The sequence below is a fragment of the Nipponia nippon genome, unplaced genomic scaffold (assembly GCF_047370975.1).
Source record: "Nipponia nippon isolate SJK-2023a ecotype South Korea unplaced genomic scaffold, ASM4737097v1 scaffold_5, whole genome shotgun sequence".
Taxonomy (NCBI): Eukaryota; Metazoa; Chordata; class Aves; order Pelecaniformes; family Threskiornithidae; genus Nipponia; species Nipponia nippon.
The window spans coordinates 64335545-64350306 of NW_028262369.1; the positions used below are offsets into that span (position 1 = coordinate 64335545).

Genomic DNA, 14762 nt, shown 5'->3' on the forward strand with positions numbered 1-14762 from the left:
TGTTAAGTTAGGATATCATACCAGATTGTTAATAACTTCACTTTCTAATACAGTGATGAATATTTTTCTCTCCAGTCCTCATACAAAGTGATGATGTTGGCTTCAGTTAAATTAGGGCTAACTGCAATTACAATTTTTTTTTCTCCACTTCATGCAGTCTAAAACTCAGCAGCTGATTCTTCCCCTACTCTTCTTTATTTCCTACCCATCCATGAACTGATTTAATACATGCTATAGATTACTCATTGCTATTTGAGTCTCATTCTTTCCCCACTGTGTTTTGTAGATTAGCAAAGACTTCAAGCTCTACAGAGCAGGGATGTTACGGTCTAAAAAAAATCCTGTCATATCTTCGGTGTTCTATAAATAACATGAAGTTATGCAGTAATAAATTGCCTCAAAGCAGAGCAGTGTTGTACCCTGCAGGGGGCACTTACTGTCAGGCTTAAACGAAGTCAATGTGCCCTTTTAAAATTCACTGAAACCCTGCCATAGATTTCTCTGTAGTGGTGCTTTTTCCAGGGGGCTGTAGGTTATGCCTCCTTGCCATACTCCTAGTAGTATCTCCAACAGTATTGCTGTACTAATGATACAGTTTGTATCGATTTTTCTAAAGCTTTTAAATTGGTACTTAAAGACCGTTAAGATTCATGGCATTGTTAGTGAGCTTTCTCAAACTGCTTTTGGGTGGTAATATTAGCTTTAATGGTTATTTCTGACACTGCTAAATTGACTCTTGTATCTTGAAGGCTACTTCTAAAATAGCTGACTTAGACATGTTTTGCCCTTTTGGGGATCTTTGGAATTTGTTTTCTCCTATAGGAACGAGAAGCAGTGTTTGGGAGAAAGAGGCCTACTGAAATTGACTTCTAAATGTAAGTGTTTAAGGAAAAGCTGCAATATTGGATATAAATATTTATTTATGGAGTTTTTTTTCTCCTATGGCCGTAAATAAACAGTGTTCACAGATTGTTGTATTATACTGGCCAGCAATAGGATACCTGGATTATCAGGACACTTAAGAATGCAATTCATATTTGAATGTATGATGCATAATTTTTCAAAGTTGTATATTTTAAATGGGAATAAAAGTAATTTAATCATTATCAAGGATGAAAATGGCTTTCCATGTTTTGTGTCTTAGAGGCTGGTATGTTGCATATAGTACTGATTTCTATAATAGTGATCTCTTTCACTGACCTAAATAGGTTAATTCTTTGCCACAAAATTGTGTCAATGTTGTTAATTGTTTGCATGTTACAGCGGAGGAATGACAGGGTAACTCATACTAATTTTAGCTAATAAAGCACAGAGAGATGGGCAGAGAGAGAGCGTGTGCGCGCTTTTTGGGCCCAAGGGCTCAGTTGTGGTGCATAACTCCTTTGTGCAGGCGTTGTTTAAACATTAGGACAGTCACCTTGCATAGTATTTAAATACGTTGACTATCTGTAAGTTAGTTGAAGAAAAATTATTTTCATAGGCGCGGTTACTGACAGATTAATAGTTCGCTATCCTTTTTTTTGGTTTTCAGCCTTTCCTCTTAACTTATTCTGGCACTTCTCCTGACTGGACTTGTTCTAGCCTCTTGGCTTGGTTGGTCTGTCTATATTTCTAACCGTGAAAGCAAGGTGACTGCTTGTAAAGAAGTCTCTGTCAGTGTAGCATTCAGGCATACTTTTAGGGATTAGCAGCAACATGCTGCTACATGTTCCTTCTGCTTGAAGATAGGCTTGAATATAACCTGTTAAAAGTTCCTAATCTTGTCAGTTAATGAAGCCTAAATTTGCAGTGACAGGCTGTTTCAGTCAATAAATGCGCAATTAAAAATGAATGCAAAGGCGTTACTTAAAGTAGATTAATTATTAATATTTTGGAAATGAGCACTGATAGAATGGAGTCCAGCTGCGTGTGACCTTACCACTGAGTGGTTCCTATTGATGCAACTTTCCAAAAATTAATCTCATGTAAAGTGAGTGAGTCACTTAAGGAAAAATGAGATACAATCTGAATCCTAAAATAGCAGTATCTTCACTTCAATGACTGTCCAGTTTGTATGGGTCAAAAATAGAGTATTTCACTTCTGCAGGAGAAGGAAGGCTCGGTCCAAGACAATTACTGGGTCAAGGTCAGGCTGTAAAGGATCATAAGCCAGGGAAGAAACACCCCTGCAATAAACTTTATTCCTATCCCTTGCAGCCTGCACCACTGTTTGTGTCATCTTGTTTTTCTCATAACTTAAATGAGGACTATGTGAGAAGTGTAGTGTAGCTATGGCTTTAACATTTCTTGAGGAAATATGCTAGTGTAGCAGTTGGCCTTCACAGCACCTTTGTTACTGGACACCTGTGTGGACAAAACCAATTTAAAAAATGCTGCAGAAAACCCACGCCTTTTCTTTCTGGTGATTGCTATTGTGGAAGCAGATTATTTGTTTGCTTTAAATGTTGATTGTATGTTAAAATCCCATTTCCATCACACACAAAAACTGCTTGAACTGGTGAGCCTTAAATTCTCATAGGATTTTTTTTTTTTTTTTGAGACCCGTGTGATTGAATTTTATGCTTGCAACTGCTTTGTTACTCAGAGCTCCCTACTTGTTTTATAATGAACACTTGATAAAGGCCTGGAAAAAAATTGGAGGAAAAAATAAATTTAAAGACTGACCTTAAATATTACACTATCTATTAGTTGTTTGTAACGGAAATATTGCCATTTCTTAATGGACAACGCTTCCCAACTGCTTTTTATCAAGGGGAGGTTTTACTATTGATAAACTTCGGAAGAAGCAGTGGTACTTTTCTTGGCAATTCAGTATTGTCATAATAGATTATGTTTATTTAGCAAATAGATTGTACAGAAAGAACTTACACATACAATTAGTATACTTTTATGAATATTTTATTTGAATAACTTAATGAAACTGTAGTGTGATTAAGTGACTAAACTAAAAATCTTACAAAGTTAGATCTTTGTTTCCCTCACAGTGAAATTATTACAGCCCTGAGTTGAGAGAATGAGACTGTTCTCACATGCAAACGTTTCTGATATATATTCACCTGAAGCATCTCAGGAGAAATACCCCCTGAATAACATCAATAAGAATAGGAAGAGAATTGGAAAGATGAGATCTGGGAAGGCCAGAGGAACTGCAAGGAAAAAAAACCAAAAGCAAACAAAAAAAACCCCCAAAAACCAAACCACCATCCCCTCCCCAAAAAAAAACCAAACAAAAACCAGCAGCTGCACTGCATGAGACCAAGAGACTGTTTATCACACTCCAACAGCCAGGCACATGAGGAAGAAAGAGGTAAGAAAAGGAGAAGCCCATGTATTTCTCAGGAGGGCCTGTCGTACATAGCTTCCAACTATTTTTTTAATCTAGAAGATTTTCTGTACTAGATGTAGCCCATGATGGTTTTATCTTCCAAGTAAGTACGTTCCCTGTTTCTCCCTTGAATCCTTAAAAATTTTTAGCATCTTTTGGAAACCCAACAGTTCCACAGCTCTGCTGCATCTTGTTTTGAACATGACTCTTACTAGCTTGTATTATTAGATCTCTAGGGAAAAAGTCTTAGAGGAAATGATATCCTATGCCTTCCTTTGCTTTGATGGTGCCAGGTACAGCAAGTGGATATAAAAAAAGGAGTTGATGTATTTCAGTTGTGAAGAACACAGTCGCCTGATGTGTTTCAGTGCTAGAAACACTTTTTACAAAATTAGAAACTTGTCTCTTAAGGTGCTTGATTATTTGCTACGAATCGGCCTTAATCCGCAAAATCTTTAACAAAGCACATAGTCGTTGTTCCGGGTTATGTACCGGGTGTATTTTATGTAGCTGTGATCACATTAAGTGCTTTTACAGTGATATCTGCAAATCACCCTTCTCTTTTTCCCTCATGCTAGTATTAGAGGCTTAGAAGTGACCTTGGCTTAGTCTGTCACTTTTAGTTCTTTCGTTTCAATAGATGCTCTGTCTTTTTACAGAGAGCGGCTGTTGCTGGTATTAGCAATAAGGCCAAGATGTTTTATTCATTTATGATGTTATAGCCCTAATATGTGGCCACACTAGGCTCCTTCATAGCACTTTATTGAAATGAATGGCAAAAATAATCAGTTCTTTCGATCATAAAATAGCAGCATCTCCATTTGTGTTTAGTGAGAGAGTGAGGTAACCTCTTTATTTTACATTTGTGATTGAAAAATTGTTAGAGAGTGTAATACATCTGGACATAAATTTGAGCAAGGCTGGCTTAAAACTAGAGATGTTCCCAAAGACCATCCAATCAGAATTAAAAAAAAATGAGATGGACTCCTAAATTAAAGCAAGATATAATGGAAAAGAAAGCATCACAGTTTTCCTTGGAAAAAAACCCACCTAAACTGCTATATAAAATGCATGGAAAGAAGTAGTAGCATTCCTGAAGGGAAGAGAGGAGCAAATTATTATAGAAGGTTCACAAGACGAAACGATATTCTTTGTACAGTCAGCCATTAGGGAAATGTGTTCTACGGATGCTGCATCCTTGGACCCGCGTTGGAATGAAACTGTCTTGTCAGCATATCATATGGATGTAGTGCATCTTTTGTAGTTGCAGAAAATCAGCTAAAACCTTACATTTCTCGGGCCTCTAGTAAATTTTAACAGGCTTGCCATTCTAGGAGACCTTTTGTCCTGTTCATGTTTCATCTCCTTTCTGTTTTATTCCTTGGTTTACGTTCTGACACTGAGGCTGTCAGTCTTGTGCTCTGACCGCTGCATGTAAAGACTGGATCGAAGATGTTATGGTAGTTTGGTCTCTATGCAATAATACGAATCCATTGCAAACTCTCAATCAGTGTTTTCTACCGATCTTAGTAACATCTGACACGTCAAGTAGTTTAGTTGTGGTTTGGGAACAGTAGACTACTTAGATGAATTGACCTCCGCTTTAAAAATTCTACAGCTGCAATGTAATGCCTCCTTAAAATCAGATAGCAGCAAAGTTTCTAGTCAAGAAACCTTTAATCTTCTCTCTTCATCACTTTCTTTTGTTGCCTTCTCTCTCTTCCAAGTATAAACACTACATAAGGGAGGCTTTTCTGACTGACCTCTCTAATCCATGTCGACTAGCTTAGTAATTGTGTAAGCCAGCTGGCTGCGTTCTCTCTTTGGGCTCCCTCCACAGGCACGGAGCAAAGCACAGTATTGCCCGGTAGCGTGCTCTCCTAATGTGGCTCTGAGCACTCCAGGGTTTTGTTTATAAAATGGAGAGAAGGAGGATTAGGAAAGCTGGTCAGAAAGCACATAGCAAAGATCTTATCTCTTTAAATGTCTGTGAGACCAGAGTAAAAATGATAAGAGGCGATAAGCTATAGGGGATCAAAAGGAGTTTAACTGCTGTCGTCTCACCTATGTGAACTTTTTCCTTGAGTAAGAAGCTAGTACGTGTCAGAACTGCATGTTGTGTCAGTAGTGTCCGCCTTATACCACAGGCTTTTCAGTCTTTTTCTTGTCAATACAAAAAGTTTGTATTTTATAAATAGCGGTTCTGGATTTTGTGTCCCACACAGTGTCTTTCACACAGAAATATAAAGTTAAGAGTCTGCAGAATACTTGCTATACATAAATAATTGGTCATTCTTTGTATGTATGGGGAGGCAGGACGAAGTGGAAAGAGGACTCTTCCCCCCCAAGATAGCAAAAAGGAAAAAGCTTTTAAATGTGGTCTTTATTCAAAGCACAGAAGTGTCTGCAATTTCTATCACTAACTGTTGTCAGCACTAACTGGCAGGCTTCTTTCTCATAGATGCAAAAAAAGTTCTTTCACCAGCAGCACCCAACTGGGAGTCTATTGGAACAACCTCCTGGCAATTGCAGGCTAATGTCTTAAAAGCAAACAATAACAACTTCAAAACCAAAACCAACCCACACCGAACGCCCCCCCGGGCAAACCCCCTGTTAGAATGGTTAGAGACCTGATTCTGTATTGATCCATTTTCTTTAGCTTTATTCCTTGACTCAAATATTTATTCTTTAACCCAGCCAAGATGTAGTCACCAGTATAACACTTTGTAGATAACGGCATGTTTTGGTTTAATGCCAGACAGGACAGTATTCCTTGGATGTAGAGGATCCAAATCTAATGGCTTTCAGTGTGAGGGTGAGTTTGGGTTCCTAGTTTGTTTTGGGAGAAAGGGGATTTTTGGATGGGGAAGAGGGAGGAATTTTGAACTTTGGGGCATTCTGTAAGATGGTAATATGTCTTCTGAAGTCAAGAGGCTAGAGCTGATGGCTGAGCTCCTTTATCAAGGCCCGGGATGCCCAGGCTCAAACATGTGAAACGCTTTTTGAGAGAGAGGGGGAGGGAAATAGCTTTTTTCATGTCAGTTTGTCTTACTGCAATCTTTTAGTGCTTTGGTATTGGAGTGTAAAAGAACGTTCAGAGTAACAGGTTTAGTTTGTTAGAGGATTTCTGAAGTATTGACACACCATGATATCCCTTTCCCGATCAGATAGAAAGGAGCTTGGCTCTACCCCATTGCCTTTCAATCCTACTTGCTCTGTATGCTGTTGTTATTTTGCTGTATAGTTCTTCAACATGTTTAAAGTCTGAACTCATTACTAAGCATAGAGAAGTCTGAAGAATCTTTTTTCATGTTGCTAACCAGGGAATTCTTCGTAAGTTATAAACTTGGTTTTGTTCCAAATCCTTTAGCGAGAACGTAGAAGTGGTGCTGTAATACAGGAGCACTAGAGGACAGATGCTTCAAGGTAAGATGTGGCATTATGTTTCTGGAATAGTACATTAAAAAGCAAAGACAACCGTTCTCTGAGCTTTATTAGATTACTTTGAAAATGCATGATGAAAAAATCATTGAAAAAATCAGTGAAAAATTGTCGAAAAACAGGGAATAAAGTTGTACATAAACTGTCACGCTTTTACTAAATAGATTATTTGCACTAACGCCAGGAATGGCGGTATCTCTGTAACAGGAAGCAGCCATCTCCAGTATTTCTGTATTACCAGACGCAGGCAAGAATGCAAGAAAACTAGGAAATGCCTCATCTTCTGGAAATTCTCCATAAATGGAAATCTACAAGAAAGTGACCCTTGTCTTCTGTGCCTATAGATCCGGTTGCAGGGAAGTGTTCTGTTTCTCTTTGCACCTAGTAGAAGACTGTTTCATAAGTATTTCTGCCAGGCATAGACACTTCCACTTTCTAAATAAAAACTCCGTGTGTTTTCTAGTAATGTGCTCTGTATACATTTGCTATGCCTGATGGACTCGTCAGAAAGGATGATACTTAAAATTGTATGACAACAGTGACAGGCAAAAGAAGGGAAAGGTTGTTAGGAAAGAAATTTAGATGTGACTAAGAATAAGATGACGGACAAACAACGGCTTCTTCCTCGCTTTTGGGGAGCTGTACAAAAGCAGTGTGTTCTAGAGGATCTTTTCTGAATGTAAAAAGGTAGAGTTAAATTCATGGCATACAGGGAGCAATTTACCTTCTCTGGAAAGGAAGAAAAAGGTGGAGCAGAAAGCAATGAAGAGATAGCAGGGATGATTTATTCAACCATAATATTAGCACTCGCGTATTAATTGTGCCTGCTGCGTATTTACTAGCTCTGCAGGATAAACACCGAAGGGTGGCTTAGGAAGAAGCACAGGTCTAATCTGAAGCCAGAATCAGCCTATAAAGGAGCTGCCACTAGAGCAGTAACTAGCATAGGGAGCTGGAGCTTTTCCATCTCGTGGGCTGACATAGCGTAGCATCTATGGAGCTGTTGCAGTAGGGTAGGAGAAGCAAAGCTACGGGAACACCTTCTGTACACAAAACACGTATTCCATGCGAGATGGAAGAGCAAAGACAGCCTGTGATTTCCATGTCTCCTCTCATCTGTTTTCCTTTCCTACTCTAGAAGCAGAAAGCCAGCTTCATTACACTCTCTAGATTAGCAAATTCTCCCCATCCCCTTCCAGAAAGCTCTGCCGAGACCCTTCCCACCAGAAGACACAAGACCCCCATCTCTCCCTGCCTGTCTCCTGAAAGCTCCTTCTCCATGGTTAGCCGAGGTTGCCACGCTGGGTCTGGAGGTAGGTGTGGAGATGTCCCAGGCTTTCCCCTCTGGGCTGCTGTGTTCCCACACCCCACCCCTTAACGGAATAGGGTGGTGTTTAACTTTTTGTCTATTACGTCTCATATATGCATGGATATTATGAAAACATTTTTGAGATTGTGTAGAGAATATTAGAGGTTGGGTTTTTTTCCTGATCCGTTTCCCCTTTATTAACTTATTTCCTGTCGGTCCTTTTCTCTAGCGTAAAAATACTGTTTAAAAATACCTTTTAAAAATATTTAAGCCTTTGGGGGTGCTACTGAGTGACATCAGGATACGTTTGCTTGTTAGATCTGCAGAAGTGCTCTGTGAGGCAAAAACTGAGACACGCATGATTTTATGATGACTAATTTTGTCAGACAGAAGAAATATGAATCCTTTTGTAAATCAAGTAGAGCTGTCCCTGAATTTGATGCTATGAAAACCTGATGTAAAAAAAGGCCTAGTGAGTAACTAGTATTCCATAAAACATAAGGGGATGGTGGAAAGACATTGACTAATACTGAAGTAATACAGCTATCAGTACTGAACAAATCAGAAGAAAATCCTGGTACGACTCACTTCCTTTTGAACGGGAAAACGCTGAGCTCTATGCTGAGAGTTGTTCACCAGCTAGAAGCTGATTTTAAAAACATAGTCATACCCTCATTGTCCTAAAAAAACCCCTATTGCCCTATAGCCAGCGGCTACGGACAGCTTTTGCGTAACAACGGAATGAGATCTTGCTGATACGGTGGATTGCTTGTAGGAGCAGTAAGGCAGATCACACTTACAACGTGGCTCTAGTGGTTTCCTTGTGCTTCTCACCTAGTAGTGCTTCCATAGTCTTCAGATTTAATGGGTTGTTTTGTTTTTCAAGAAAATGAACATTAAACAAAATAGAAACAAAAGGCATTAACTGACCAAAACAAAATAATATGTAAAGTCCATCTTTTTGGTCAAGTTAGGCTTGATTTCTACCGCCTTCTTAGAAACTGAGTTATTTCTTAGAAGATCTGTCCCGGGCAGCTAAGCTGCTTTACAGGTCCAAGTGTCTGGATGGCACGAGAGCAAAATATGTAGTAAAACTCTTGTGTTGACAGAGGCTTTTCTGGGAGACTAATGGTAGTATCGGTGAACAAATCAGTGGTAATCCTTTCTTTGCTCCAGACGTTAATACTACTGATAACTGTAAAGCAGTGGATCCGCTAAGAGGCTGAAGCTTATCGCTTACATACAGGACATCTTGCTGAGCCTTTTAAGTAAGACCACAGTGGCTTGCACATTTGCAATTTCTACCAAATTATAGGACTCTGTCCATTTCTTGCTGATGAGTGTAATGTCACGAGGAGGAGACATAATTGCAAAGGAATTCTGAAATACTCTATTCTGAAATACTCTATCCGTGTTACAGGCTGGAGACTCGGGAGTAGCAAAAAAATGACTACCTGTCCGCCAAAAGCGCTTTAGATCTTGCAAAGTTTTATTCAGCTCTGTTAATAACTGGCTGTATGAGGAAAAACTAACAAGACTAACAACGTGTAACAGGAAATCCGTTTGATCTACTGAATAATGGAAAGCAGTTCTTTAGACTCCCAAGAATTCAAAACCAATTTTATTCAATTATAAATACAGATAAAAATGTTGGTGTCTTGTTAAAAGGAATCCCAGTTCACCTGCCCATTTCTTAGTGGTTAATTTTCACTACTGAGTGTCTTAGTAGCCTGTTAATTGAAAACTAGAGATAACAGGAGAGTAAATATAGGAACATATAATTCATTTACTTTCTGTAATACGATCTCAGTAGCTGTTATCTGCTTGTTGTTCATGCTGAGAACGAAACAAGCTAGTAAAGAAAAATTGCCATCTTCACTGAAAGGGCGTTTCCTGCTTTAAATTAACGGCAAAGTCTGGTTTAGGCTTTCATTCCTCTGTCCGTGATTCTGTCAGACACAGTAGCTCAATGCAAGCAATGCAACCAGTCCCTCGGCCTCTTCTGCAAAATGCTTTTCTTCATTTACAGGAAGCTTGGCTTTGTTTCGAAGTGTAACCCCAAGCCTCTACACGCCGTTGTTTCCCATGTCGAGGCTGGGGGGGGGGTGGGGTGGGGTGCGTGTCTGTGCGTGTGTCTGTCTGTCTGTGCGTGTCTGCGCGCGCGCGCGTGTGTGTGTCCCTGACACGACGCAGGAGAGGCGGCCGTGCCGCGGGGCCGCCGGAGTGATGCTGTGCCGGACGAAGGCGCGGCAGCAGTGACGCCACCGCTTCCGCGGGCCGCCGGTGACGAAAGGCGGTGGGAGCGGGGCAGGGCGCGCCGTGCTGAGCCAGGCCAACAGCGGGCGGCCTTACCTCTCCCGGCCCAAACGGTGGGAGAAGGCAGATAAGGCGTGAAAGGGCTGCTGAAAAAGCAATTCTCTCCTTGAAGAGAGGAAATAGCTTGAAAAAAGATTTCCCTGAGGATGAGTAACCCCTGACTCCGTGTAAAGTCTCCGTTACGCCTCTGGCCTGTCTTCGCAAGGCGCTGACAACAAGCACAGCCCATTCGTAGGAAACTAAAATTTATCATTGGGTAAAGCAATTCCAATATCTTAAAAATAACTTATCCTTCACTGCTGGTGTAATGTTGTGAAGTTACACTATCAAGGAGAGAAAATACCTCCTCCTTTTCCCTAAGCTTCTGACTTACTGATCAAAGTACACATGAAACGCTTGCTTTCTGTAGTTTATTGCCCTATCTATTTGCCAGAATTTTGGAACTTCTTAACCCATCTGCAGTTTTGCTTTGACCAGGTCTGTGGTGTAACAGCCGTGAGAGTAGTCAGCAAATGACAATAAACGTTAATCTTATTAATGATTTGATTTTTTTTTTTTTAACCTATGAAGAGGCAGCAAAGTTAGGAAAATTAGCAACAAGTATCAAGTCTAGGTATAGGAACGCTCCTCCTGGTCTTGATAGAACAAGAATTTTTGAGTTGGCTTCCTTAAGGATTTATTATTATCACTTGGTGGCAAGACCAAGTGACTGGAACGGAGGATGACCTGGTTCTTCTTTCTGGCTCGGCCATGGATTTACTTGAACAAAACAATTATCTTCTGTGTACTGCTGTTTGTCAAGCTGTGATATGCTTTACTGCAGACAGGGAAGCTGTCACAAAGAATAAATGGAAATGTTTGGGGGGGTCTTCCTTTGTAGACAGTGAGATTGCTGAAAAAACAACTTGTAAAATATACTTTTTTGGAAGTATAAATATGAAAAATATGTATTATTTACTGCTTACAGTGGAGCCCCAGTGCCGCAGGGTTGTGCAAGTATCGAGGCTATGCATGTATTCCTAGACCTAAAGCATTTTTAAAATGGAAAACTCTTAACTCTCAACCCCTTTTCAATGAAAACAATTCATTGTGAAATCCTCTCTCACTTTCTGTCCTTGTTTTTTTTTTTTTTTTTTCCTCGTATTGGTAATTTTTCCAAATGAACTTGTAAAAAAAAATTTTAACAGTAGGCAAGTAGCAGTAGGCTTGTCAAGAATCCACGGTGTACAACACACCTTATGTATTTTACATCCAGCTTTTAAAAGATCACCGTTACTCAGCCTCTTTCTCTTAGTCTATTGTATTTTCTGTTGGCTTCAAGACTACTTAATTTACCTTGCATGTTAACATAAAATCTGACTGTATTAAGATAGAGCAATATTGAAGTTTTTAATTTCAAGCGACTTTTTTCTATTCGTTTAGTGAGAAATCGAGATGATCACCCAATAGCAACGTTCACTTGTTCCCCTTGGAATCCTTTATACATTACACATTTTTTTTTTTTCTTGTAAGCCTAAATATTATGGTATCAGTGAATGCAGGCTGATTGGACAGTGTTTAAAAAAAAAAAAAAAGAAACCAACCCAACCCAGACCAAACAAAACAGCGACTGTAAATTTGCACTCCAAGGGAAAACAGGAAACTGATACTAATTCTGAGATGTGATTCATCAGCTGGTGATGAAAGCACTTTTTTTTTTTTTTTTTTTTTTTTGAAAGGTCCTTGGGTTCTTTGAAGGAGTAATTCATTAAAAGGAAAAGACAGACAATGTTACGTGCACCTAGTTCAAAGTATTAATATACTACTTCGTCTACGTTGAATCAAGCCAATTGCATCAAAACTTCAGGAGTACTTAATGATTATTAAATCACGTCTCTCCCCACTACGTTAACTCGCAGTTCTTTTACAAACATTATGCTTCTGACTATATTGAGTTACCTACCAGTATTCCTGATTATTGTAATTGTTTTCTGCCATGATGATTGCTCGCCATTCAAAACATCCTCAGTAAGTGGCTTCTAATTTTGCTTGCTCTAAATCTCGCTAGCTGTACCTGCTGCACCTGACTACTTACAACTGAGCCTGCAAAAGCCCACTTACGGTCAGTTTAACCAAGGAAAATGATCTCTTGTAGATTCCAAGTCCAAAATTTCACCAGTGCTTCCCATATCCAGTTCAAAATTTTGGGGGGGCGGGAGTTATACCAGTATTTTAGAATGGCGCTCTAACTGATGTAATTTCCGTTCTTTAAATTAAAGAAGCCCTTTACGGTAAGATTTTCAGCTCCTTGTAGCAGCTATTGTGCCAGAATTCATCACTTCTGTTAAAGAGGCCTCAGCATAATCTCTCCACAACATGATGTGTTTTCCGAAGCTTTTTCTTGTGTATCTTTGTGGGTTTTCAGATGCTTATTTTAGATATTATTTTCTTTCAGGATTCCCTTAACTCTGAATCTAGCCCTTGGTAAATATGTATGGAATATTTTTAACTTGTATTTAGGGCTTGAAACATCATTATTTGTTCCTTTTTATCATGCTCACATGAGAAAAGCAAAGCTAAAAGTTTAGACTTTTGGTGGCAATAGCGTGAAACTGAATATGTGGTAACGGTATTGGGTTTTACGAATTAATATTCTGAATTATTTTGAGTTAATTCCCCTTTGTAGGTGTCCCAGCACGTTTTCTTTTTCCTGAAACGCTGCTATACTGAGCAGATGTTGAACTCGGCTGTAGGCTGATGTGGGCAAGGCTACAAAGGATTCGATAGCAGCCTGCACCTGCCGGAGCTACCACGGTGAGAGTGCTGAACTCTTCTTCTTCGTGACAGATGATGTAAGGGCCGCAAACCGTGACTGAAGAGGTTTAAGCTGGATGCCAGATGCTTCTTCCCCAGATGGGCAGCGCAGTGGTGAAGGAGGAGGAGGGGAGAGGAGGTTTTACAGACCCAGCTCCACGCAGCCCTGCCCCCGCTGCTTGGCATCCCTGCCACAGGGCTCTGCTGTGGCCCCGCGGGTTTCAGTGACTTCAGTTAATATCACGTTAGTTTGAAAATCGTTGCTCTTTTCCTCCACGCTGGCACTTTGCTTGTGTGAACAGCTTTCCTGAAACAAACTATCTCCAAGACTGGGTAAGGCTTTACTGAGAAAGTCTTACCAAGCAAGACTTTGTAAGACAAAGTATGGCTATGTCCCCTTCTTCTTCTTCCCATCGCTCCTCAGTCGCAGCTGACCTCTTCAAGGGTTCGGGTCCAGCAGAAACTGTTTTAAGGCTCGGGTGCCGTAATGGAGAGGAGATCGCGGGGCAAGTACTTCCCCCTCCCAGCTGGAAGTTAATCGCCCAGAAGCCCCAGCCCCTCCGGAGCGGGGAGGGCCTCTCCCCGGCCGCGCAGCTGCGCTCCCCCCGCGGGGCCGGGCAGCGCTTGCGTGGGCCGAGCCGGGCCGCGCCGAGCCGAGGCTGCCCGCGCCCGGCGGAAGGGGGAGGCGGGCGGGGAGCGGCGCGGCGGCCCCGGCCCGGCCCGGCCCGGCGTGGAGCAGGGCCCGCCCCGCCTCCGGCACCACATGATGCCGCTTCTCCTTCCTGCCGCCCCTGTCCCGAGGAGCGAAGGGAACTGGGCGCAGGGCGGGAGGAAGTGATTCCGCTCCTCGCCCCGCCGCGGGAAACGCGCGGCCCCTCCGCCCCCCCCCCCCCCCCCCTTCCCGCCGCCGGGCCGGGCCGGGCAGCGCGGGGCCGGGCGCTTCCCCGGCAGAGCTGTGCGCGCCCCGCCGAGGCCATGGCGCGGCTGTGGCTGCTGGTGCTGCTGGGCGGCGCGCTGGCCCCGGGTAGCGCCTTCAACCTGGACGTGGAGCACCCGGCCGTCTACTCGGGCGCGGAGGGCAGCTACTTCGGCTTCGCCGTGGACTTCTTCGCTCCCGACCCGTCCTCGTAAGTGCCCCGCCCCGTCCCGGCCGGCCGGCGTCTGCCGGAGCTGCCGCTCCCCGGGGCGGGGGGCCCGTCCCGGCGGCTCCTTGCTTTGCTCCGCTTCGCTCCGCTCCGGCCGAGGGCGGCGTTGTCCCGGCGAGGGGCGAGAGCGCGGCCAGCCCGGATGAGGAGGGCGATGCGGGGGCCGGGAGAAGCGCGCCGTGTCAGCAGCCGAGCCGCTGCCGCTGGCTCGCAGCGCGGGCTGGGGGGGAGCTGACGCCAGGGCGGCTCTGGGAAGAGAAGCGATTAATTGATGGGAGGCGTTTGCTCGGCCCGGGCGGGTGGATGGGGAGCGCCGGGATGGAGCCGAGCCGAGCCGAGCCGCGCCTGCCCCCGGCCGGGCTGGCGGCTCCGGCGGCAGCGGGGCCCGCAGGGCGGGCGGGTCTCCGCAGCGGGACCCCCGCGCCCCCCGCCT

General features: G+C 42.8%; 1 protein-coding gene across 2 annotated transcripts in view; it reads left to right on the plus strand.

Annotated features, from left to right (window-relative positions):
• Positions 1 to 152: 152 nt before the first annotated feature.
• ITGAV (integrin subunit alpha V) overlaps positions 153 to 14762 on the plus strand; it is a 64972-nt gene continuing 50362 nt past the window's right edge. The window contains exon 1 of one of the 2 annotated variants that reach the window (XM_087730536.1): positions 153 to 875. In XM_087730536.1, the coding sequence (XP_087586662.1) occupies positions 874 to 875 (2 nt within the window). In that variant the 5' untranslated portion in view covers positions 153 to 873. Of the gene's footprint in view, positions 876 to 14090; positions 14312 to 14762 lie in introns of those variants that run through there. The other variant, XM_087730535.1, reaches the window with a different exon arrangement.